The sequence below is a fragment of the Misgurnus anguillicaudatus genome, chromosome 8, assembly GCF_027580225.2.
Source record: "Misgurnus anguillicaudatus chromosome 8, ASM2758022v2, whole genome shotgun sequence".
In the NCBI taxonomy this organism is placed as follows: Eukaryota; Metazoa; Chordata; class Actinopteri; order Cypriniformes; family Cobitidae; genus Misgurnus; species Misgurnus anguillicaudatus.
The window spans coordinates 10,091,740-10,119,593 of record NC_073344.2 but is presented as its reverse complement, the minus strand read 5'-3'; the positions used below and the strand labels follow the sequence as shown (position 1 = coordinate 10,119,593).

The 27,854-nt window shown below is 36.5% G+C and overlaps 1 protein-coding gene across 5 annotated transcripts in view; it reads left to right on the top strand.

The window, feature by feature from the left end:
- Positions 1-27,854, top strand: part of ddr2a (discoidin domain receptor tyrosine kinase 2a) — a 50,666-nt gene that overhangs the window by 5,670 nt on the left and 17,142 nt on the right. For all 5 annotated transcript variants that reach the window (XM_055213692.2, XM_055213690.2, XM_055213694.2 and 2 more), the window contains exon 2: positions 16,509-16,616. In XM_055213692.2, the coding sequence (XP_055069667.1) occupies positions 16,535-16,616 (82 nt within the window). In that variant the 5' untranslated portion in view covers positions 16,509-16,534. The remainder of the gene's footprint in view (positions 1-16,508; positions 16,617-27,854) is intronic.

Here is a 27,854-nt window from a genome sequence, read left to right as displayed (position 1 = left end):
TTAGTGATGTAACATCTTGTAATCCATGACAGTGAAGACCAAATTATTCAAATAATTAACCATTTGATAAAAGCAGATCAAATAATGCTTTGTACTACTGTATATAATCATACATAAATAGATGCATAATATCGAGAAGGTGGAGAAAATAAAGAAAATTTAACATGGGAAGCTGATAAAAAAGCTAGCCTGTTTTCACAAGACTGAACCAGATTTGATTACTTATACAGCTCATCTAAAAACAACGATCTGGCACAGGACAACACGCAAGAGGAAAATAAATTAGGAGGAACTGAATGAGCTAACAAGGGGTAAACAACACCAAAGGGCAAACATCAAAATGACAGGGAAGCACATGGTAAACACCATGCGCTCTAAAACAAACATATGACCCAACACAAAACACATACATAGACGAACAATTTCTGCCTTTTATTCATATTTCAGGCTAGTTTTTACTGCACCTACAGTATGCATATTCAACAAGCACACTATGTCCTTCGTTGCAAAATCACTGACACTATTTTTGACATTCATTTCCTTCTTCCTGATACTGGCCTCATGCTGTTTATGAAGTAGCCAGGCTCTGCGTGACCATGTTTTACTTTTCGCCCACTGCGTGTGATTCATGTTGAGGCAGTTTTATGTGCAATTGACTTGTTTTGCCTGGTTGCACTAGAGACAGTGTTGTGATTTGGAATGAACTTATTTGGAATTAAAGAGCACCTTTTTCATTGCTAAAACAACGCTATTTTGTGTATTTGGTATAATACAATGTGTTCACGTAGTTTATGGTTAAAAAACACATTATTTTCCACTCACCGTACATTATTCTTGCTCCTTTAAGCCTTGCCTCCTTGAAATGCATGGATTTTGTACAAAGCTCATAGTTCGGAAAAGCGCTGTGCCTCCCAATTGGCCAGCTAACCAGTACATTGTGATTGCCCTGAATACCTCTGACGTCAGTCGAAAATGTGACGCTTCTTACCATATTTGGAACACTATTTACAGGCTGTATGTCAGAAGCAGGAGGAATTATGATAATGTCGGTCTTCTCTACATCAGAAATCCCAGGAAGTTAACTGTTGTCTACAATCCGTGTGTTTGTAGTAGTTGAAGAAAAGAGATTTATGTTGGAAATGATAACTTGCATCATCGTTTACTTTAGGATATGTACCTTTCTTTTGTATGGTTAACATGTACTAACTGTAAGCCCATACAGGTTGATTGAACTTAAAAAATGTATGGAAACTCGTTGCCCTAAAAAAGTTAATTTTGCCTGGTTGAAATAACAATTGATTTTAAGTTTAATGTACTAAATGTTTTAATTTCTTCCAATATTCCTGCACTCTTTACCCGGATTAGTTAGAAATTTGTGAGGAAACCCGTTGCATATAACTTTAGTTTTTATCAATTTATATTACTTTTTAATGTTATAAATGGTATTATTGTAACACAAAATTAATGATTGACTTTAAGTCAATCATTGAATAAACGTGATTCTCCACAAAACTGTGTTTTTGACATAGATTGTCAGTACTGTGGAGAGAAATACAATAAAATGTTCTGAACAAGGTTCATGTATGGAAACATTGATCACCTGAACGATGACTTCACAAAATTATCATTTACAACAAAACAACATCAATAATATAAGAGTTTGAACCTATATGACATTTTATTAACACATATTTGAGTAGTGAAAGTTTTTCTTCTGTGAAAAAGCAGAAAATAATCAAAACATTCAGGCGCAAAGGATTATGGGTATTCCTCACAACATGAACTAATAATTTTAAGTTCATTTTACTTCAATGTTTTAGTTTAATGGATTTTGTAAGCTTAAAAGTTAAATCAACTAAACCTTTTAACCTTTGGCTTCAAAACAGAAAATATTAAGTGATGTTAACTTGATTGTTTATGTCAGGACTCTGCCTTGAAGTCTTATGTTATATTTGTATTTTGTCATGATGGCAGAGTTCTGGCAGTCCCAGGCCTTATGTGGAGGTTCATGCCTTGTTTTTGTGTGTGGCATGTGCCTCCGGTGTCTTGTCTTGTGACCCCGCCCCCTCGTTCTCCTGCTTATTAGTAATCATTAGTTTTCTCCCATCACCTGTTCCTGCTCGTTATCTTGTTTGGTTTCTTCTATTTAATGTCAGTGTATCTTTAGTTCTGTGCAGGTTCATTGTGTTCTGTTCTCGTGTTTCGTGTACGTGTCTAGTCCAGTTATCAAGTCAGAGTTTTAGTGTTATTTGTCAGGTTCATGTTTCATGTTGTGTACCCCCTCGTGGGTTTTTGTTTTTGTAAATAAAGTGTTTTCTGTTTTCCCCGACATCGTGTGCGTTTGGGTTCATCTGTCCTGCAATTCCTCACAGTTTAAGTAAAGACAATATCTGGGTAAAACCGTGAATTGGTGCTCTTTAAATCCTTTTTCTGTATATAACAGACGTGTATCACGTGGGTCCGATGAAACCGTCTATAGGGCCTTTTTACACCGGGTCAGATCTCTGATCAGAAAGCTGATTTTGTTAAAACTGTTCCATTTACATTCAGCCACATAAATGATAGATATTAATCCGATCTTCTATGTTTTTGCACAAAATGCAATAACATATTCATTACTCCAACTTAAGAAAACTTGCAACGACGCTTAAGCCCGAAGTATAGATATTTTTTAAGTGTATGCAAACGTACATTGTTCGCTAAAATTTATTCAGTCTTTTCACTTTGTTTTTGCTATTATTGGCTGAATAATTTCAGTTGCCGAACATTCAGTGCATCTCTCTGAGCTGTGTTTTGATGTTAAAGCTTCAGAGTTGATAACCTATCTGGAACCTTGTTGGTTTAAGACACTAAGACCCTGTTTATTCCTAGTATTAAGATAGGATTTAGGAAGTGGACGAGAGAGACACATTCTTCACACCTGGTGTTTTAATCCATTTCTGACCTTCTGTCCTGATTACTTTGAGGGGATGGTCTATGTCAAAGTACCGCTGCTTGTGTTGTTAGTATGCTGCACAACGTTTTGTACATGAAAATGTACGGGCTTTCTAAGATATTTCACAGCAATTGTAGAAATAAGATCACGCAACTTTCACAAACTCACAAAATGAAACAAAAAGAAAAGAGGTGGAGAGCATCTGCTGTAGTTTTATCAATGAAAAACACTGTGGGCTTGCACTAGAAGTCAGGACCGATGGAGAAACATTGTGCTCAGTACATCACACATTAGATCAGTAGGTGGTCTTGCGCTTTGACTGCCTCTGAATGTGAATAAAAGTGGACGAGCTCAAAACATTTTACACCTCATGTTTAATACCACTTTAATACCAGGTGTAAACAGCCCATAATACTGTGAGCCATTGATCAGCAGCAGGCTTGAATGTAACCTGATGGCTCATTTTCATTTTCTGCACCGATTTTGGAGAAAATGTGCACAATAGATTGCAATACCGTGAAGCGTGTTTACATCTGGCAGATGCTTTTATACAAGCTAACTTGAAGTAGAGTAGTCACTAATATGTATAATGGGCATTGTCTTTGAAAAGTATGGTGCCGAAGAATCATTGCATGTCAGATTATGACTTATTCCCTTATTTCCCAGTATGCCACGTCGTATGATTTAAAGGATAGGTTGTTTGTACCACAGTAACCTGGGTGTCATTGGAGCACTTCTGGTTATGTTTGAACTTCCAGTTGTTGCGGCACAGTAGTTGAATAAATCCCTGCATGTTATTTATGACTCCTTTCTGATGCTGATGATTTTCTCAAAATCTTTTTACAATATCCGACCACTGCAGCAACTTCTTTAACGTGTAAACAAAATTTACTTGCCAATTTACTGCTGTGTTTGTAGCACTGTTTGACGTGGAAGTCATAACACAATCACGGAAGTGGGCATTCCTATAGACCATTTCAAAAGATGTAAACAACACTGGTCCAGAAGCACTTCCTGTTTCCGTTTTTTAGCACTAGATAAACGTTGGGATAAAATAAACCAACAGAACATATAAACGTGAATTAACGGAAGTTAAACAAACATCTTAAAGATAATAATATATGTGAAATAAAAAAATAACTGTCACAAACTATAACAGGAAGTGTTTCTGGACCAGTGTTGTTTACATCATTTGAACTGGTCTATATCAGGTGAATATATACTGTAATAAAACATACACAGTGGGTATGAGAGGTGATGATGACTGACTTGCAAGCTTGATTGAAGAAGTGTGTGTGACATGTTTTCTTTAAATTAGCTTTTTTATCAGACTCTAACGGATTCTACACAAACCGGTATTGATTTTATTGATTTATAGTATAATTATACCACTTTATTCTGATTGGTTGAGAAATGTTCCACGGGTATGTATTATTTTTCGATATACACACACCTGACCTGTCAAATGTCTTAAAGGGGACATTTCAAAAAACTTTTTTAAGATGTCAAATACATTTTTGGTGTCCCCAGAGTACATATGTGAAGTTTTAGCCCAAAATACCATATAGATAATTTATTATAACATGTTAAAATTGCCACTTTGTAGGTGCTAGCAAAAATGTGTCCTTTTAAATGCAAATGAGCGGATCTCTGTACTAAATGGCAGTGCAGTGGTTGGATAGGGCAAATTAAGGGGCAGTATTATCCCCTTCTGACATCACAAGGGGAGCCAAATTTTAATAACCTATTTTTTCACATGCTTGCAGAGAATGGTTTACCTTAACTAAGTTACTGGGTTGATCTTTTTCACATTTTCTAGGATGATAGAAGCACTGGGGACCCAATTATAGCACTTAAACATGGAAAAAGTCAGAGTTTCATGATATGTCCCCTAAAAACACCAGAGCAATGTCTTTGCAATGTCTGTGGTAACTGTGCTATAAGCAGAATAATTGACTCTGGTCCGTTGAATTATTTGAAAATAATGCACATTGCGCTTCTCGTCATGCCACATTACCAGCTTTGGGTGTGTATAATTTTTTTTAATAATTCAATGGCCCATCATCAATTATTCCTTACATATACTATATGTAATATTGTACAATATTGTACACTGTACTAACAGTGTATACCTTGTGTGATAGCATTTATATAGAATCTTTGGTATAGTGACTTTTAAACATACCAAGGTTACAATGCGAGCGTTAACGGTAAGTGTACCATGTAAAAAGGGCGTAGGTTTGATTCTGGCATTGGTGGGGACATAAATAAAATGGTTGCATTGCAAAAACTGTTTATCACTGTTTACTTGACATAAACAACAGACAACTCAGTATGCACTTTACTCAGTGACATCTGACTCCCCACCCCCGGTGCCATCCCAAATTTAATGTACTACAATAAACAATTCGTTATTTCCTAGAGCCTAATAAACAGTAACAGTTTAAGTCTTTGTCAAAAAAAGAAAATCACATTGTAACATATATGAATCCATATTTACTTTATAACATTGAAGAATATGCAATGAATATTTAATTCTTAATTTAATGTTGCCAAAAAAAATCCCAGTGTTGAAGTAGGTATGTGTATCATGCTGTTTTCTGAACAACGTTTATTAACGTTTCCGTAGTTCACATTAAGGGCTCTATCTTACACCCGGCGCAATGCGCGACACAAGTGTCTTTCGCTAGTTTCCACCCTGATTTTCACGTTTAGCGCCGCGTTGTTTAAATAGCAAATGCATTTGCGCCCCCTTTTGCGCCTATGGGCGTTCTGGTCTGAAAATGAACCGCGGTGTGTTCAGGCGCATTGTTGGCGCGTTGCTATTTTGAGGCAACTAAAATAGACTACGCCATTGACCAACAAAAACCTGGTCTAAAGTCTAAAGTCAATGGCGCAATGTGTTTTGTTATTTAAAGAGCGCATTAGTAAAATGCGCCTATAAACGGGAGGACAACGCGGGTTTGCTTATTACAAAGTACATGAATGCGCAGCAGCACAAAAATGCTTTTAAATATGAAAGATTAAAGGATTGAATGTAAAACATTATTATTGAGTCTCTTGGACATAAATGAGGACTAATTATGAGACGTTAGAAGGCGCAAAGAGCTGCTTCACCTGCAGCCTGGTAAGTAAATAAATGCTTTGCTTTGAACAAATGCGTCTGTTTTTAAATGTTTTTTTTTAATGCTACCTCACGGATTTATTGTATATGATGTACCTGTGGATATGGTGAGATGAGAAACATTTTTAAGTAATGCTTAAAAAACTCTTTGCTAAAAAAACGCTGTCCAAAGTGCTGAAACGTGAGGAGAGCCGTTTGTAAATAAAGTATTTTTAGAGCACAAACCTTATCTTACATACTTGTAAATTATTTGTTGATGATATTGGATAGCCATACATTTAAAGCAATTACAAGCCTGCTTTTTACTTCCATGACTAAAAGAAAACGGGTTTTAAAGGTTTTAATAAAAAAAATAACAATTTCAATACAAGTGAAAAACAACACAATTATTTAACATTAATCTTAAACTGGGGATCTTCTTCCTCCGCTTAGTTTTTCAGTTTACAAAGTCCGTCATCTAAATAGGGATTAGACATAGCGCCAGCACAACTTGCTTTTAAAGGGAATGAGAGCTGTGACTCTCATTGGTTTACTGCACGTTACGCCCAAAATACTCCCATTACAATAGGACCTACCCTTTTCAACCATGCGCTCGGCGCAAAAAACATTTTTCCCGTCGTTAAATTAGCAAAAGTGGATTCGGACACGCCCATTTACACGTTGCGCTGTGCGCTTTAGACAATGCGCTTAGATTGTTAAAATAATCAGTTAATCAGTGTGAAGAAAAAAAAAGTTTAAGTTTAAAATGCAACTTTACATTATGTCTACATCTGTGCAAGTAATGACCACAGTGCAGTAATGTAAAGTATTCAGCAATCATGACATGAATTCATGTTTTTACCATGTTGGGGTTATTTTCATTCATGGATTAGGGACCCCCCTTAATAACCTTGCCACCCCATTTATAAAAGGTTGACACAAGTTTGCAACTCATCAGGTTAACATGGGATTGTCGTGTATTGATGAAAACACTGTCCTTGAATCATTATGTGACACAACTTGTTCCGTTTTTTGTGCATGAAACATTTACAGTGGGTATAATAATACTTTCTTCCTCACTTACCTGTAGCCAGAATAATCACGCGCGTCTTGTTGAGTGAACTTTGGCGCGTTGTACAAAGTGAAACCATCCTATCACACGTAGCGAGTAAAGACAAGCCCATCATAAAGTGATGTGACTTAGAGCGGCGGGACTCAAGAAATGCTAATCCAATCATATTAGCATTGTGAGTTAGAGAGGCGGGACTAAAGAAATGCAAAGCCAATCATATTAGCGATGTGAGTTACGGAGGCAGGCATTGCAGAGGACGAAAGCTGTTAACCATTTGTGTACCACATAGAGCGTTATTTTTACAGAACGGGATTGCAAAAGATTTCTAAACTCATTTAAATGATTCCTGAAAAAAAAGTAAATAATAGAAAACACAAGAATAAGACGGACATCAGTGGTTATATATAAATACAGATTAATTGTTTGGTCGAAATTATTGCTAGGGACAATTCAGTCTTCCCTGAATATTGGAAGGGACATGTCCCTAGCGTCCCACCCTAAATCTACGCCCATGCCATGTAATAATGCAATTATATAGAACATTAAAGCAAAATAACCCATCTACTTTCTGTTTCTCCTCTACATTGTCTTCTCAAGTTATTTGACTTGTTCATGACAGGTTCATAATGCATTATACCACAAACATACACACACACTCATCTGCATCATTGAGTTCAGAGACAAACCTCTTATTACTTCCCCTATCGTGCCCCGTCGTCCATTTCCCCTTCAATCATTTTCATCTCTCTTTCCAAAATCACTCAATGTGAATGCCATGAAACGTGACATTGAGGAATGGTTTTAGAGGGCTTGTACCAATTTCAACCACCACAGGCGTTTTAATCATATACTATGCTGTAAATGCGTGCAACACATATGGATGTTTCAGTGGCAACGGCCCATTATTTCCATATGTTTCCTGAAGTTTTACTGTGACCTGTATAATGTACTCCGTTCAATAATGTGTTCAAGGTCAAAAACAGATGGGCCTGAACTACTGCATGCTTCTGTGCAATATAGAAATACTTTAATTGCCTTTAAGGGTAATAAACTTTCACTAATAAACATTTTTTCAGGAAGAAAATGACTGATTTGACATCTATCTATCTATCTATCTATCTATCTATCTATCTATCTATCTATCTATCTATCTATCTATCTATCTATCTATCTATCTATCTATCTATCTATCTATATGTATGCATGTATAATCACTTTGAAGAGCATTATGCATAGGCATTTACTGATGGTAACTGATCTCAAAATATCTCACTAAAATGAGCTGTTGACGAAGTGTTAAAAGTGTTTGGAATATGGGAATGTGACTTTGGGAAATTCTGGCAAACAACCACACCAAAAAAATCCTCTCCCCACTGTGCTCTAACCCCAGTATGCACTGTAGAGAGTATTTGAGGGTCCTTGTAACCCAGGTCATGACAGCTTATTGCCCTGTGTGCTGTACTTTTTGCTTGGAAGTTCACACAGAGGTTTGCAGAGTCACACATGATAACAAAATAGTCTTGTCCATGGAGAGACAACATTTTTTTTTATTACAGTTTTTCTCAGTCGCTTTGGTGCATTTCTCACATCACTATTTACATTTGCACAACAGTTAATGCAGTTCTCAAAACAATTAGTACAAACTGCAGAACCTAGTTGATAACCTACAAAAGCGTATCACTTGGTCAAAATGGATAGGTCATTCCTCAAAAGCAAGTTTTCATGTCAATGAAAGTGTCAGTGTCATCAAAATGAAAAGTCCTGAGACCATTGTTTATGAACAAGATATAGTCAAATGACTTAGTCATGTTTTCATTATGACAGTTTATTTTATAAATGTTTTCCAATGCAAAACAGTCGGATCTTGGTGACACTACCTAAAAATGCTCAAGACAGCAATATATACTATTTGCACAGCTATTTGAAAAATACAGTAAAGTTACACATTGTAGTGAGGTAACTGAGTACACTGAATATGTATGTTTCATATTTTTACTGCATATGCTCTTTGCAATTCTAATTTGTTTACAGCATTGTGCAAAAGAAAAAATACACCCTTCTTTACATCAAACATAACTCCCTTTGGGTAGAGCTGTGCACAACTGTAAACAATATTGCAGTACATATTGGAACTGAACATACAACACACATAGTACTGCAATCATTCTTGCACATCCAGACGTTCCTCTCTGTCTGGCCACATAATTTCAGAAATTGATCAATTTAGGAGACATTTTTTTGGGGAAAATGATTTAAAAAAGTTTTTTGTATGCAATGACTCAAGCAATGAAATGAGGACTATTAGTTTTATATGGAATGAATGATTATTCAGCATTCACAAGTATAGTTAATTTTAACTGACATGACATAAGCAAATGATAATGTTATAAAACAGCAGAGAATTGTATGAAAGCAATTGATGCATGTCCAAAAGCATTTGCAATTTGTTCGAAGGAATGAGAAACTGATGATGTGCACAAATGACTAAATGTTGTGGAGGTTGAACGAACTGTTTTGCAAATGTAAATAGTGATGTGAGAAATGCACCAAAGCGACTGAGAAAAACTGTAAGTAAAGAATTAAGTACTTAAAGGGACAGTTTATCCAAAAACAAAAAGTATGTCATTGTTTACTTGCTTTCAAATTAGTATTTTTATGTATATTTAGATTTTATTTCTTCAAAATATTGTTTATTGTGTCCTGATATATACATTGGAACAAGTTAGTTAGAAAATGACTTCAAAATGATAAAAGAAAAGGAAAGCTGGTTCTGAGACAGGGTCTGGTATTATTGTTGTACATGTATAAAATGTTTTAGGGCTTTGTGTGATATACATTAAGCACTGTCTAGTCATTGAGCTGAATCATATCACGGAGGTCACATCATTCATTATTACAGTATAATGTTTCTTTAGGAAGATCTACTTATGGATCAAAGAGCGTGTTGCATGTTGAGTCGGTCTTTGCCAGCCTTGAAAGATCTTTTTTTAAAAATGAGACTGAAATGGCTAAAATATGCCTGATCTCTACATGTTCATGAGACACACCTACTCTAGTGCTGTGAGGAAAGTTTTGTTTGGCCAATGATGAAAACTTTTCCTGGATTTTTAAAGCATCCAACAGAGATCCAAAGTCGCTTTTGTTCCGGCTTTAAAGGTCTCGTTCTTTCTGTCTTTTTGAAGCTTTGATTGTGTTTACAGTGCGCAATATAAGATGTGTTCATGTTTCACATGTAAAAAACGCTGTATTTTTCACACAATTTACTTATCTGTATAGCGCTGTTTTCACTGTCCTCAAAACGTACTGATGTCTTCCTTGTTCAATGAAGTTTCTCCTTCAGAAATACGTATCGAGTTCTGATTGTGTAGTTTGTTTAGTGTGTTGTGATTCGATAGCAGCTTAGCTTGCCGTTAGCTTAGCTGGTGACTGACGTATTCCTGTGGGCGGAGTATAAAGCAGGAAGTAGAGGGCTGTAGGCTTTGAAAGGCGAATTCTGTAAAGAAAATATATCGCCTGGCAGTGAACTTTGAGCTTTATCATTTTACAGGTATTATTTATGCTATTATAGCAACATAACACACGAAAAAGGGTGACACGAAAAAGACTAGGGCTGGGTACCAATTCAGATGTTCCAGATCGATTTAATTTCGATTCACAAGCTATCAAATCGATTCAATTTCGATTCCGATTCTCGGGTTGATTTTCATACTCGATTCAACTCAATGAATATAGATTTAAAGCGTAACTAAACCCCTGGTCAGAGCCTGACTCCACCCACTGGCAATATTTGAAAAATGCAAGAAAAGTGGGCAGATCTCAACGGAGATAGAGGGGATGAACTAAGCTCGTACCAAGCATGTGGTGAGATCGTAACAAGGGCGTGGTGGTGAGCTTGAACCTGCTTACGTCACGAGTTACTTTTTGGACCCAACATCCAATAGGAAAATTCAACTGCAGTAGCCACCGTTCAACCTGAAGAGGGCAGCACTCAGATGTTTTTACACCATATATTGGAGTATTGACACATTTTATATCCAAATGTCAAAGAACTTACTAAAATCAATGAACAGCACTAATAAAGCATCATTCTTACAGATCATTAACTAAAAAAAGTTGGTTAAGGGTTTAGTTACTCTTTAATATTACTACAGCATTTCACCTCTGCATTACAAATCACACATATAGCTTTGTTCTTGTTCACAACACTATCTTTTTTTTCTCACAACACTATCGTCGTCGTCTTGCTTGCGAAATCTAAAATGCTTCCATACCTCTGATTTTTTTTATGTGAGGGTGGCATCAACGTCATCAAAGCACCTGAAACCGCCATTTTAAGCACTGAATGAATAAATGACAGGCTCGTCTCTCGCTCCTTAGTAACATCGCGCAAGGCAAAAAAAGGGGGTGACATCTAGTGGAGAAGACTAGTAATTAGGTTAATGTTAATCTTACGTTCAATGTTTGCGTAAATAAATAAATAAATCGATTCGTGGCCTTTGAGAATCAATTTTGAATCGACCTTGTAAAAAAAACAAGTAATCGAAAAATACTTTTTTTTGCCCAGCCCTAAAATGACATTTGTGCTCAAGGCACGAATAAAAGCTGATTTTCGTGTAGGGGTGTAACGCTTCTCGGTAAAGAATCGAATCGTCCCGTCATCCTCCCACGGTTCGGGACGCACGTGCACCACGGTGCACCGTGTTTGATTCGACCACGCATTTCTAATATAGTTTGGTGAAAAAACAACGCATAAAACTGCTAATGTATGGTTCTGAATAAGCTCTGCGTGTGTTTACGTGAGAGTACCTGTCCAATCAACTCATAGTATGCAGATCTGTTGCCAACCTCACAGTTCCTCCTCACGTGTTGGTGTGTGTGTGTGTGTGTGCTGTGTGTGTGTGGCGCGGCCGGTTAGCGCAGCAAGCTAAGGAGAAAAGCTAATAGAGGTACTGCCAGCTTCATTTAAGTCTACTGTAGCAGCGATGCTTAGAAAACATAGACAAAACTGTAAAAATTTGAGAGTGCCGTATGCTCAAGGCAATACAGCTAATATGAAGCGTCGCTAATTACGCCGTCATCACCAGGGTTTGTTGATAGATAGCACGCGATCACAGGTGAGACAGAAACAGCACACATTGCCTATGTGTTTAAATGTTAATAAACTGATCTTCTAGCGGAAAAACGTGAAGATATTGGAATAAAATATAAAAAGTAACCCAGTGTTCTAAGCTATTTTATGTGCATTTTGAAGTTACTGTAAAGCTGGTAGGCTACATGTAATATAAAATGACATGAAAATTTTGATTTTGGCAGAGGTTAAAAACGTCTTAGGTTTTTATTTTTGTAAAGAAGCCTGTTGTGACCAAAGTGTAACGAAACGCATCGAACCGTGATGTTTAAACCATGATACGAACCGAACCGTGAGTAATTTGAACTGTTACACCCCTAATTTCGTGCCATGGACACGAACACATTAATTAAATTTTTGTTACTATAACACAACTTTCCATGAGATCATGTTGTTAATGACTAACTTGCCATTATAACGACATATGTCACGTCATGTACTGCGGATGAAGCACGTCCAAATTCATTCATACTATCCATATTCGTTCTATAAAGTACCTACAGTCGATGAGTAAGTACTTCATTTAACTCAGTAGCTAATGTCAAATTATGCCATTTCGGATACAGCTATTATGTTGTTTAATTAGCGTTAAAAATAGTGACATAAACTAAAGCTTACTTTTTGAAAGTAGCACTTATTAGACTTTTATAAGGAATGCAAATACAATATAATTACTGTTTAAGTAACAGTACAAAATAGTTCACAATAAAAAAGTTACCAATGATACATGAAAGTTTTTACATTTTATAAATATGTTTTTTTTTAAATGAGCACTTTTGACATGCATCTGAAAAGCACATATATAAATATTTTCACTTTCTTCTGTGACTTTTATGCTGCATTATTATGAATTATGTATTAAGACTTTGCAGCGATCAAGGGAGTCATAAGCAGTCAAAAACAAATGACTAATCCTTCAGTTGTTTACAAGGAACCTCTTAATTCTCCCTTCATAATTAAAACCATTTAAGTCTGCTATGTAGGTCATTAAAAGATTATTTAAGAACTACACTAGGATATGAACCATGGAAACAGGGATGTATAGACCCCTTCACGGTTCACGTCACAGGCAGTTTCCACTGCGCATGTCAGGGTCAGAAAAGCCATTACAGCAGATAGAGTTGCGTATTATTCGGTATCGTCAAAAATGCCTACTTACGTCGTGGGTTGTGAAAATCGCACCAGGTCTTTCGTTAAGTTTTCGCGATTCATGCCGAATCTCAAAAACAAAAAAATACAACATCTGCAGCTGCAAGCAATTAACGTGCAGACTGGAACAATGCAAATATCAAAGAGGCTTGTGTTTGTTGTGTTCACTTCATTTGAGGTAAGTCATAATTTTTCAGCCCTGTTAGATAACATTATAAAGCCTGGATGGTATGAACAGTTTGACCCCATGCTGCGCGCGCACCCGATAGTCATTCAATGTTTACAAACTTTGAAGGGGTCTATTAGGGAGTACCATATAATGTATCCTGACATATTAAGTACGTAATCATTCATGTTCAGGGTTACCTGCAGAAAATTTGTTAGTTAAGGTGGTAGGGGTGTGCAGGCCCCGGGGCGTGCAATCAAAGGGGCGGGGCTACGCATCATGATGAAAATGAAAATATTTTTATTAAAAACACTCAAGGTGGTAGGTGTGGGCAGGCCCCGGGCCGTGCAATCAAAGGGGCGGGGCTACGCGTCATGATGAAAATGAATTTTTTTTTATTAAAAACACTCAAATAAAACTTAATTCTTTAACGCGCTATTCTCTGAGATGTTTTATCAACTGGCTAGTTATCCTCCAGACAGTGACAGACCACGTCTTTCATTTCGGCCGCGTGCCTGCTCATGTTGTAAAGCGCGTCCACGCTATTCTCTGTGATGCACTTGACGGCCTTTTGCGCCATGTTTTTTTTTTTGGACAACCTAGTTAGAGTGGTGGGCCGCCCGAACTGCAAAGTGCTGTGGGAAACCCTGATGTTGAGTGTTAATGCACAGTTGAGTTGGTCAGATTTGGTTCGGTGTTCACTAGCTCACGATTCACGAAACATTTTTTTTTTATAACTATGCAATAGAGTTAGTGAGGATGGATGCTGTCCCTAGCTGTCACAAAAGTGGTATCCTTTCAAAAAGTATACCTTTGCACCTAAAAAGTACTTTCGAAGACACATATTTGTACCAAATGTATACATACCTGTACCTAAATGGTACATATTAGGACCTTTTTAAAGGGCACTGCCTCAGTTACAACTTAGGACCATTTTTTTCATGTATGTGAATTTTTGTCAAGGTCTCTGTCAAGTTACAGTGACATATGCCAGGCAGGAAAGAAACATTTTGACTGGACCGGTCATTTTTACTTGGCATTAACTTACTATCTGAGGTAATGTCTGACTCACTTAGTAACAAATTCAGTCTTCATCTCCTGGTCACTTTTCTCTTTTGAAAAAAAGTGCTAGGTACAAATGAAGAGTTTGGTTCCAAAACGCAATAAATCCATTTTGACAAATTTTGGTAAAAACGTGTTTTCTATACCAAGAAAGTGACAAGATGAAAACAACTATTTTCTGTTACAAACTTTCACACAGCATCTTTAGGTTATAAAAACATAAAAAATTCAAATCCATAAGTTGATTTTCAAAGATTTATTATAAAAACGGATTATTTTTTCCACAAAATGCAATAAATCCATGACAAGTTTTTATTCAAAATGCTATAAATCTATTGAATCAATAGCCTATATAAATGTGCATTTATCTTTGCCATGTTATATTCATTTAGTTGACTAGTTGTACACACTAATTAAAAATATAAACATTAATGTCATTAATCAAAACACTTACTTTGTCATATTAAGAACCCTGTCATTGCGGTTACTTGACGTCTTCGCTTAACGTCTTTCACAGAGATCGACTGTAAAATGTTTTTGGTCCTGCTCGATTTTCGTTGACTTTGAGTTAAATTATGTACAGTTTTTCATAAGATCCTCTGGGGTCAATGTGTTAGCATGAGAAGCTTGATGCTGTCGGGAGAACAAGCACCCGTCTCCCGAGTGCCTTTCAGGGAAATTGTTAGATGCTGATGGCTTACGTTTCTTTCCCATCACAGAAAACCATCACAGGTTTATCATTGCAATTAAAGTATTATTTTGTTTTGTTTGTTGATCACGTAGTACAAAGTAGATGAGGAAAACCAGGACTCCGTGTACTACGCGCGTCCGCCATTGTTTGTTTACATTGCGTGAACGGTGGGCTGTAATATCAGAAATGGATTTATTGCATTCTGTAAAAAAGTGGGAGTGGCGTTTGTCGCATTTTGGGAAAAAAGGGAGAAAAGATGACAGAATAACACGGCGGACATTGGATTTTGCGTAAAATTAAGAATTTACTTTTAACTGCTGACCTGATATAATACTGATTTTGGCAGTAACTCATTTTTTTCAAAAATGGCGTTTATTGCGTTTTGGAACCAAACTCTTCAAATATTTCCTATACATAATTAAGGATTTATACACCAAATAAACAGGATGTTTTAGCGTACCTACAATTTATTTATTTATATTGTTACACAAAGCTATGTTGTGTAGCCAGTGCTTCAAACAGAATCATCGTCAAACGGAATAAGTACAAGCAAATGCAACCTGGCTTGTTTACTAGGTTTATATAAAAGTCGATGTACAAAGCAGAGTTTAATAAAGAACTGTTGATGGTCAGTTTTTCACATAAACCATGAAGCATGGCTTTTTCTTTGAACTGATAGACTTAGCCACAACGCCTTGTGAAGTTTTCCCAAAGTTTGTTATAATGAATAAATGGAAATTCCATTATTCTCTGCAGGCAATTATTGCATCTTTATTGACCAAGTTCAAACCATGCCTCCATTAAACAAAAAATAAAAATGTTTCATTTCATTTGTGTCATTGTTTAATGCCAGTTTTTATATAAAAAGCAAGTGAAAAGATGTAGACCAAAAGCAGTTCTCATGCAAACCAAAATGTGAAATATGAGATAAAAGATTATTAGCTTTTGCATTTTTTGAATTAAGGTGTGGGTGGTAGATGTCGTTTGCCCAGCATGAGCATGTGGTGAAATGCTTAACACAATGATTGTTGCTTCAAATCTAGTTGGAATTACCGCTGTCCTTGAGCCTGAGCTGAACTTTTGCTGGGAGTGCTTGGGTACAGTCGAGATGAATTATGTGGGCTACAGTTGGAGCGATTCCCAGATTTCCAAGAATTCCTAGATTAGGTTGTCTAATCCTAACCCTGTTCCCTATTCTCCAGGAGTGAACGTCCCGTCTCCAGTTGAGATGAAGCAGCTTTGGAAGATGCTCTTTCCGCTCCTTATCCTGCTTTACCTATTGGGAGCTGTCAGATCTCAAGTAAATCCAGGTAAATATGTTGCTTTCATTTTATAAAGCATTATAAAGTTTTAAAGGGACATTCCACTTTTTTAGAAAATATGCTCATTTTCCAGCTCCACTAGATTTAAATATTTGATTCTTACCGTTTTGGAATCCATTCACCGATCTCCGTGTCTGGCGCTTACACTTTTAGCATAGCTTAGCATAATCCATTGAATCTGATTAGACCATTAACATCGCCCTAAAATATAACCAAAGAGTTTGGATATTTTTCCTATTTAAAACTTGACCCTTCTGTAGTTACATCGTGTGCTAAGACAGACGGAAAATTAAAAGTTGCGATTTTCTAGGCAGATATGGCTGGAACTATACTCTCATTCTGGTGTAATAATTAAGGACTTTGCTGCTGTAACATGGCTGCAGGAGGCGCAATGATATTACGTAGCAACCGAAATTAGTCCCCTTAGTAACTTTCAATGGCAGCCATATCTGACTAGAAAATCACAACTTTTATTTTCCGTTGGTCTTAGCACACAATGTAACTACAGAAGTGTCAAGTTTTAAATAGGAAAAATATCTAAACTCTTTGGTTATTTTTAGCGCAATGCTAATGGACTAATCAGATTCAATGGATTGTGCTAAGCTATGCTAAAAGTGTTAGCACCAAACCCAGAGATCAGCTGAATGGATTCCAGAAAGGCAAGAACCAAACGCTTCACCCCAGGGGAGCTGAAAAATTAGCATATTTTCAAAAAAAGTGGAATGGCCCTTTAATGGGCCCGGTCATCCATTGCTTTGACAAACAGGATATTCCTGCTTAAACTTTCTGCATTTTAAATGCATTTTATGCTTTTTTATCCAAAGTGACTTACAGTGCATTAATCTTCAAGTACAGTAGATTGATAGAACAGCTATAGTAGTGGGACATTGATGACAGAAGTTAGATTTGAGGTTAAACCCAAAACCATGTTTAAAATACATGAGACGAGTCATAATGGAAATCAGTTGTTGTAGTCAGCCTGCGGTAACAACAGTTTTTCTGAAGGTCAGCATGCTGTAAATTGCATTGTTATTCTTAACTAGGTTAGTTCACCTCAAACTGAAAAGCTTCAGCATGAGAACTTCTGAATACTGTCTGTAAGACTTGGATTTCATTCTGGATCTCATGGTTCCTATACCATGGTTTATCTATGTCTTTCAACTCTAGCTCTTTTCGCTCTAGCATGGGTGGTTTGCGGGGAGGAAAGTGTGATGTCAATGTGAGGTTCAATTATGTTTTACAAGAAAACCAAAAGCCAGCTCATGGTGAGCAGCCATACAATAGAGGCATGAGCAAAAATCTGGAAAGCGGCTAATACCAACATGGCCAGTGACAATTTCAACTGGGATCCCCTAGGATGAAAACCACACTGTGATCTTGTATTATTTCAGACTATATTCCTTTATAAAGCAGATGAGTTTGATTACTCAAGGTGACGCTGCTTCCTTCCACACTGTTGGAAAAAAAATGTCAAAAATGGTCCCTGGGGCAGTACTCTTTAAAAAAAAATACACCTTTGCACCTAAAGAGTTCATATTTCATATTAGTATTAGTATCTCTCTACATGGTACATAAATAGATTAAAAATAAGAACTATATTGTATGGCAGAAGAGCACTTAGTTTGCAGCACTTCGACCTCTGCACGCCGTAACATCTTGCTCCATCAATGCTGCAAATTAAGTGCTCTTCCGCATTTATCTGCTTTAAAATCACCACGTTTTATTTTGTGCCACCTTACTTACTCATTTAACTACTCATGTAACAGTCTTTAAATAGGGAAAACATGGAAGTGTTTGGTGGCTTCTAAATTCATCCCTGTTTGGATCCTAAGGAATGAATGGGGCTAGGCTAAATGCTAACACATTCATGACGCGCTGTACAAAGATTAAGTGCACGCATTGAAAAAAGATAGGTATGTATTAATTATTCTAAGTGAAGGTAAAAACATAGTAAAATATTGAAAAACGGTGGTGTTTTCCTTTAAAGTGACATCTTGGGATAAAAAAAAATATGACAGTGTACTAAATGTGGGTCCGTTTGTTTTACTTGATTTCAGTATATCGAAACCTTGAACTGATGCTTTCAAAGCTTATTATTCAAACTGTATTAAGCTCAAGTTTAAGTTCAAGTAAGTCTGGCAATGTAGTGTTGTTTGAGGTTCAGTAGCATACCAATACAACATGGCGAGGAATGTGTAATGTTCTTTACTGCTTTCTTTTATTGACGTATTGCGCTTTAATGTAAGTGAGAGCAGGATACCAGTCCTCCATATTATTTAATTGTCCCTTTGCTTGGTCAAACTACAAAGTAATGTTTGGCTTTCTGCAATGTAAACATGGAATATGTAAAATGCTTGTTAAAAATTGGGTCTTTGTGGTTTATGGGCAAGGAGTCAGAATTGTTTATAAGCTTTCAGATAGACTGTGGTACCAACAAAAATAACTGAATTGCACTCAGCTGTGTAAATGTTCGTGTTACTTCAGAACTGTGAGTTAAGAGATGGGTGTGAAAAGGAAACATAACAATTTTGTATTAAAACACTTTGTATTCAACATTTTGAGGCTGATTCTCACATGAGCAGGGGTTTCGTGCAGGACCTTTGTTGAATATTATATGCAGTTTACACACACACACACACACACACGCACGCGCGCGCATGTGCACTTATGTGTGTACTAAATTGGGACATTTTTTAGATAATGACTAAATGACTGATGAAGAGCTCCTCAAAGAGGTTGGTGTCAACAGTAACTGGGTAGGCCTAATTCCTTTATTGCAATGTAGAAAGTCTTAAAATATATGAATATTAAAGTATTTTTGAAAAATGTGACTTTGTCTGTAAAATATAGACTAAAGTCTCATAACTATGTTTTAAGAGCATCAAAGTTTGATTTCAATAAATGAATTCACTTTTATTTCAATCTGGCATGTCCTTAGATTGTAAAAAGTAAAAGTTGGATCAACTTTAAAAATTACTTGTTAATGCCAAAATATTGAAATGAAACATTGTCTGTCTGCCATTATTGGACAAACTGATTAATCCAGGTGTGCCTGACCTCAGTAGTCACAAACAAACTGATTAATCCAGGTGTGTCTGATTATTGTTGTTGTGACTACTGAGGTCAGGCACACCTGGATTTATCAGTTTGTTTGTGCCTACTGAGGTCAGGCACACCTGGATTAATCAGTTTGTCCAATAATGGCAGACAGGAAACAAGGAGCTGGCTGAAGTTCAGGAAGTAGTGTAGCTGGGCATAACGCCTGTTGACTGTGTCACAAATAAGATGCAAGTACACATCTTAATTATTATTAAAATAAACCTTTTGGTTAAATTTTGTATTTTTGTATGTGTTAAAGAGCAACTATGGTCCGATTCACGATTTTACATTTTCTTTGGTGTGTAGGTGTGTATTAGTACATGTTAACGATATGCAAAAGGTACAAACCTCAAAGTAAACTATGACACGAGTTATCATTTCCAAAGTAAATATCTTTTCTTGGACTAAAACAAACACACGGATTGTAGGCAGGTTTACTTCCTGGGATTGGTTATTAAGTAAAGACCGACATTATCATAATTCCTCCTGCTTCGGAGTCACAGTCTGTAAGCTAACTCCTGTCAGCATTGCATTGTGAGCGAATCTTTCAAACTTGGTTAGGAACGTCACATTTCCGGCTGACGTCAAAGGTATTCAGGCCAATCACAACGTACAGATTAGCTGGCCAATCAGGAACACAGCGCTTTTCAGATCAATGAGCTTTGTACAAAATCAGAGCGTTTTAGGAAAGCAGTATATCAGAGCTACAAAAATGTATGGTATGTGGAAAATAATGTATTTTTGAACCATAAACCTTGCGAACACATTGTATTATACCAAATACACAAAATAACGTTGCTTTTAGCAATGAAATAGGTGCACTTTAATATTAATTATGCATCATCAAGTTTTTACAGTAAAAAAACAATATTATATTGTAATTTAATGACCACTATTATTATAAATATATCACAATCAAGATTATTATAACCATATGATTTAGGATGAATCAAAGGAAATGTGTTTAATTTAAAGCAAATCTGAAATAAGTGAATTAAAAGATCATACGCTTTAAAAAATGCTGGGTTGTTTTAAAACCAAGGTTTGGTCAAATATGCACAAACCCAACCATTGGTTTAGCGTAAACTAGAGTCCAGACAATAAGCATATTTGACCCAAACATAGTTCACCCATAAACAAAAATTCTATAATCATTTTCTTGCATTCATGTTGCTACGAACCTGTATAAATGTATTTGTTCTGATGAACACAAAGGAAGATATTTTGAGGAATGTTTGTAATTAAAACAATCAGAGGCCCCATTGACTTTCATAGTATTCTTTTTTCCTACTATAGAAGTCATAGGGCCTTTAATCGGTTTGGTTACAAACATTACTCAAAATAACTTCCTTCGTGTTCATCAGAACAAAGAAATTTATACAGGTTTGTAACAACATGAAAGTGAGTAAATGATGAAAGAATTTTCCTTTTTGGGTGAACTATCCCTTTAACCTTCAAGGCATATAGGGCATATGTATTCATTGCAATTCTTTACCATTCACACATTTCTTTCCTCTGTCTGCTACACATAGCAAACTAAGCAATACATCATAATATCCAGTTAAAAAGCTCAAAATGATTGTTTCCCATCACAAATCTTTGGTTTCGAGTTGATTTACAGGCTGGTGGTTAATATAGACAGAGCACCATACAAAGGGAGTGATGAAATGTAATGGGACAGAATCCATCACTCAGACCTCATTGAACTTTATGTGAGATCACTGAGGATGTGACCTTGCTTTGAGTTTGTTATTAAATGTAGCAGGAGAGCAAGCGTGATTGTTTACAATGGATTCAACAATCAGACTGGAGTCTGTGGCTTATACATACCAGACATTTTGACAACAGGAAAGTCAATTGAATCGGCTACTATTTCTTTCATTCTTTTTTGCTCAAGAGTTTGTATTTTTTCTTATTTGTTTTTTGAGTTCTTAAGTCACATCCTTCTTTTATTTAAAATTTTGATAGTTTTGGTTGTCCTGCTGGTTGACCTCAGCACAGAGCTGCGTGCTATTATGTAAATTTAATGACAATGTTTCAGAAAGGTATGAATTTGTGCTCTCCGCAAAGGTGGGAATTTCCGTTCCTTTTTGGAGAGAGAGAGATTGCGAAATGCCGTAACCCCTTAAATATCAGTTTTGCTCCTTTATATTTCCGTTGGAAAACCGAAACTTTTTTCCCACTTCTGGAAAAGTGTGTTGCAGAGCTTAGTGAGATTCCCGCTGCCAACTTTCCTCTGTTTAAAATTCCCAAAGACTGTAGTTATACCATCCTACTCTCTCCGCTTTTTCCACTTGGAGTAATAGACTCCTGCTTTTTCTTCACTGTAAAAAAGAAAGGAAGAACGTGCCACTCCTAACAATTTACACACGATTAAATGTATGTCTATGTTAGTATACATGTGTGTAAGGTTTTGCAGTTAGACCACAAACATGGAGAAACAAGCGTGCCATTCACAGGGTCTTAAAGAGGGAAAAAATGCTTTGGTGAGGGGGAAAATAAACGCCCCCTGGACCAATGAATTACTGCAGAAGCCCGAAGTGGCCAATAAGAAAAGAGAGGAAAGACCGCTAACCATCATCCCTCTTCACACGACATTAGTGTTTTTCCACCTTTCTAAAGTAAAAGATATTTTTAGACTCTGAAAGCTTACACTATCTGATACTGAATTTGTTACAGTCCACTTTAGTATTTTGATGGCTGCATTTCAAAAATGCATTTAAGAAAGTAAGATTTGTTAATAAAAGTTTTTCACTAGAATTAATTTAATAGCATTCCAAAACTATATAAAATTATTTGGGGAAAGGTTCAAATCAAAACTCTGGGACTTTTCTTTTTTAACATATTTAATAGTTCTAATGTATAAAACAGTGCAAATCTCTATTCACGCATTTAACAGACTTGTAGTAGTATGTGCCCGCGTTCTTGTGAATTGAACCCACAACCTTAAGAATTTAAGCTATACAGGTACTCAGGAACACCTCAAATTCTCTTACTGCTTTTATTTTTTGAGACCTGTCAACACACAGTTGGCTCTGTGTCTGCGCCTGAGCATTTGCTAGACTTATGTGACTCCTTTATTTGTATGGCACTCTTGTGTCAATTGTGTAACGCTGCTTTGCCTGCATTCATAAAGCTGTGACAACTTTCTCCTGAGTTACGATAGCACATGCATGCACATATGCATAAGTACAGGTTGTTGACATATACACTTTCAGATAAAAGGTACAAAGTTGTACCTTTTTGTCACTGTGATGTTACCTTTAAAAAGGGCCATAATGAGGCACCACCAGTATGTATCTATAAGTAGGTAACAGAGTACAATATGTTAGCCTGAGTACATCCGCTCAATTTCTTTTTGCTTCTGTATTCGAAGCAAAGCGAAGTAGCAGAGGACGGTATTATCAGGCTAACAAAATGTACCTTTTAGGTATAAAAGTGTACTTTTTAAGAAGGTGCCGCCCCAGTGATAACTTTTGTACCTTCATGTACCATTTCTTGTATCTACTATGAAAATGCATCTGTTTTGCATGTTACTAATTTAATACAGATTTTCTTCATTTTATTTTGTGATAAAAACATTGATTGTTAAAAACATTGAAAATTGTAATTTCTAAACCTGGATATAAAAAGAAAGTTTTACAAGAAAGTTTTGTTTGTTCAAAAAATTAATAACAAATGAAAAAATGCAAAATTGATCAAGATTGAACAAACTTGTGGAGTCCATGCACTGTAAAAATATATTTTTTAAATCAACTCAGATTTACAAGTCATATCAAAAGAGAAAAGTCAACTTAAAGGCACGCCGTGAAACTTTTTGGCCACTAGGGGGCGCTAGACATGTATTTTTCACGCCTAGCGCCCCTAGAGGCCACAAGCGCCGCAGCACTGTCGCAAAGGAAAAGAACTGGCCAGCCTTAAAACTAAACTAAACCTTTAAAACGCTAAACGATCAACATTTTGAGGCATCAGGGAGAAACGCAGTCAATATTTCAACTTTCGGATGAGGAACTCGTCGTGGCAGAAGCCATTTCTCAATCTAAAGGTTGCAGCCTCCGGATGTCGTATTTCTAAGCTGCCTACGTCATCAAGACTGTCTTATTTCAGAATATTAACAATTATAAAGTTGACTATTATACTTAGTTAATTGTAAATTGTTGCAGTGTGCTTATGACTTGCGAATGTAATGCTCAGTTTACCTTAATAAACCAGGCTTGATGACGTATGCAGCCTGCATATTTGATCTCCGGAGGCTGCAGCCTTCCAATTGGGAAACGACCAGAAGTATTTCCTTGCCTTTTTCGAAACAAATATTGTTGCATCATCCCTCTCTCCCTCACCACCAGGATTTTCCGCAATGGCGCTCGTTTTTCCTCTCTTTTGTGTGAAAATTGTCGCTCAAAATCCAAGTAAACCCATGTGTTTAGGTCTGCCGCTTTGTAATACGTCACGTGAGTGACAGCGGAACGCAGCAAATGAGGAAGAAAGAAGAGAGAAACGCTCGGATCTGATTGGTGAATGAATAGGGTTTGGTTTTACACTGTTGAGTTTGAGCAAGTTTGACCATAGTAAATACCATAGACACAGTAAAAGAAAGGTAAATACGTGAACACGTGAATGCAGCATCTGAATACAGGGAACTATATGCAAGATAATCGCCGTCATTTATAAAGAAGATTGCATTTATGTATGAATCAAGATCGTGAGTTTATATAATAAATTGCCTTAAAGGGGAATCGAACCTGGGTCACCCGTGTCATAGGTCCATGACATTAACACAGTGCCACAGAGTCACATAATAGAAGTTGCTCTCTACACTCCTTAAATAGCCTCCAGCAAAATTCACATTAAAAAAAATTGTGTGGAGGAAGTGATGTATGCCATAAAGCAGTCGAATTTTGTAGTTTTTTTGTGCTCTGGTTACTACCAGAAACCCTAAGTTTTAAAGTACGAGTAAAAGCGATACAGAACCCGTCAGGCTATGGTAGACATGTCATTCAACCTATTTAAAGTCGATGTACTATCACAAGGGTCTTGAAAATGTATTATGAAGGTTGAAAAACTACATGGTGTAGCTTTAATTTTATAAGTTATAACAACTCACCTGTAGTTATATCAACTCATCAAGATAAAAGTAAGCTGAAATGACTTGTAAATCCGAGTTGATTCAACAAAAAATGTTAAGGCTGCAAAGTATTTTTTACAGTGTGCCAACTCAAGTGCATGCTGTTATTTGAGTAAAAATGACATACCAAATACGAATAAGGTAGTAAATATTAATTCTTAGATTGAATTTTTGCTAAAAATATTCTGATAATTTTGTAATGTAATATTTTAACACATTTACATGGCAGTTTAACTTTTCTATGATTTGGCAAATTGGTATGGTATTAAACTTGTAGGGGCGGTTTCCTGTACAGGGATTAGACTAATCCTAAACTAAAATAAATGTAATAGCTGTCCACTAAAAACAACCTGGACTGACATATCTTAAAAATACACCAGTGCCCTTTTTTGCCCTAAAATGCAAACAGGTAAAGTTTTTGTCTGGTCCAAACTTTACAGTTTCAGTTTTTAAATGGTCTGACTTTGCTAAGCTGAACTCTTGAACAAATGCCTCGTTGAAAATAACAAATGTTTTGGTTTCCTAGGTAATCTACGTGTTGTTTATTTTGCTTGTTATATAAATAAATTACGCTTAAAGTACTTTGTTGTTTTTTATTCTTAGCGGAGTTTACCGGAAGTTACATGTTAACCACAAAGCCGCTTATTTATGTTGTTACTGCTGAAACCGTCTATATGTGTCTTTGAGCATGTATGTTAAAGATACAATGTGAGAGAGAGAGAGAGAGAGAGAGAGAGAGAGAGAGAGAGAGAGAGAGAGAGAGATGAGTTGAGATGAGGATGATGTTATGTTACATCTGGAAGAGCTTTTTGTTGGGGGATTCAGCTCGATTTGGATTATATCAGCTTGTCATTGCCAAAACCAAGCCTCTGAGGTTTCCCCCATCTTGACTTTTAAGCAAACATTTAAAGGGGAGACAGAATAAATGGAGACAAAAAGTCCTTCACCACTATCCTTGCTATTGCTGGCATGATCACAAAGGCTATTTTGTTGAAATGAAGGGGCCACTTGGAATAGGAGTGTCCTTGTACACTCGCATGTCCGGACCTTCACACAGACACTTTAAAGAGAGAGGGAGAGAGATATTTATAGAGATTAAGAGAGTTTATTGAAATGCCATCTCATACTGTGCAGTATTATGTGATATTTAAATCAAAATATAAAATAATGTTTCTTAAACATACTACCGTACATAGGAGAGATTGTACATCAGCTATGGTCAAAAAGCAATGTGTTCTTCTGTTTAGACATGGACTCTTCAATACTCCTCTCAGGAGAAATCAGATTTTAAATCTGTACATTTAAGCATGTATACTGTAAATAGTCTTTATTAAAGGAAAACAACACAGTTTTCAATGTTTTGCTATGTTTTTGCCTCAACTTAGACAAATTAATACATACATATCTTTTTTCAATGCGTGCACTTACTCTTTGCGCACCGTGTTGTGAATGTGTTGGCATTTGGCCTGGCCTCGTTCATTCCTTGGGATCCAAACAGGGATGCAATTAGAAGCCACCAAACTCTTCCATGTTTTACCCATTTAAAGACTTTGTATGCGGATAAAAAATTAAAACTATATTGTATGGCGGAAGAGCACTTAGTTTGCAGCACTATGTCTACTATATCATTTCATTTGTGTTCTTTTATTGTAATGTAAACATTACAAAATGCCATGACAAAGTTAATTGTGTACGTTGCATTATTTCATAACATTGGTCGTTATAATGTCACTATACATGATTATTGCTATTTATCCTAATAGTTTGCAAATTGTGCATGTTTACACTATTTACAACCTCTAGACTTATTAATGTCCTGATAAGTATGTGAGATATTGACAACTGTTGTCATGATAATCGCATGACATACTACAAGCAAGCGCAACAAAATACAACAACGACTGCAAACAAGTTTACAAATAAGAGATTTACTTACTAGTCCATCAACAAGATCGCCAGATCAGCATCCCATCCAGTGCTGTCTTTTAGCTCACGCCAACGAGTAAAAACCTGACCGAGTGGGACTATTGTCCGGTTCCTAATGCGGTCAGATTCTTTTTTCCTTTTCCTACTCACTTCCGAACGCGCTTTCTTAACTTTTAAATCGTTTAGCCTCAAGTCTCAAATTCGCGCGTGCAGTTGTTGTAATAAGCTTGATCGACTTCATGCAGCGCCGCAAGAACCGACAGCCAGATGACGCCAAAGCGCCGTTTCGGATCATTCTCGCGGTACTTTGACATCATCCGGCGGTCGGTTCTTGCAGCGCCACACGGAGTCGAACAAGCCTAACGTGTCTGACGTTGTTGCCGTAAAGCAAGTCGTGATTCTCGCGAGATTTGTCAGGGGCGGTTCTCTCAAGCTTGCATTGCTGGTTTTGCTAGCGGCGTCCTCCCCGAGCTTCAACAGGAGGATGATTCGCCCTACTATGACTTTGTTTACCACCGAAATAACTTTGAAGCTGTTATATTAAGGTAAAATAACTGCATAGTGTGTCTTTAAATAGGGAAGTGTTTGGTGGCTTCTAAATTTATCCCTGTTTGGATCCTAAAGAATGAATGGGGCTAGGCTAAATGCAAACACATTCACAACACACTGTACAAAGATTAAGTGCACGCATTGAATTAAGATAGGTATGTATTAATTTGTCTAAGTTGAGGTAAGAACATAGTAAAATATTTAAAAACTGTGGTGTTTTCCTTTAATACTTGTATTACAGTGGCACTGATATATGTTAAAGGAATATTCCATTTTCTTAAAAGAAAAATCCAGATAATTTACTCACCACCATGTCATCCAAAATGTTAATGTCTTTCTTTGTTCAGTCCAGAAGAAATTATGTTTTTTGAGGAAAACAATGCAGGATTTTTCTCATTTTAATGGACTTTAATAGAGCCCAACATTTAATACTTAACTCAATACTTAACAGTTTTTTTCAACGGAGTTTCAAAGGACTATAAACGATCCCAAAAGAGGCATAAGGGTCTTATCTAGCAAAACGATTG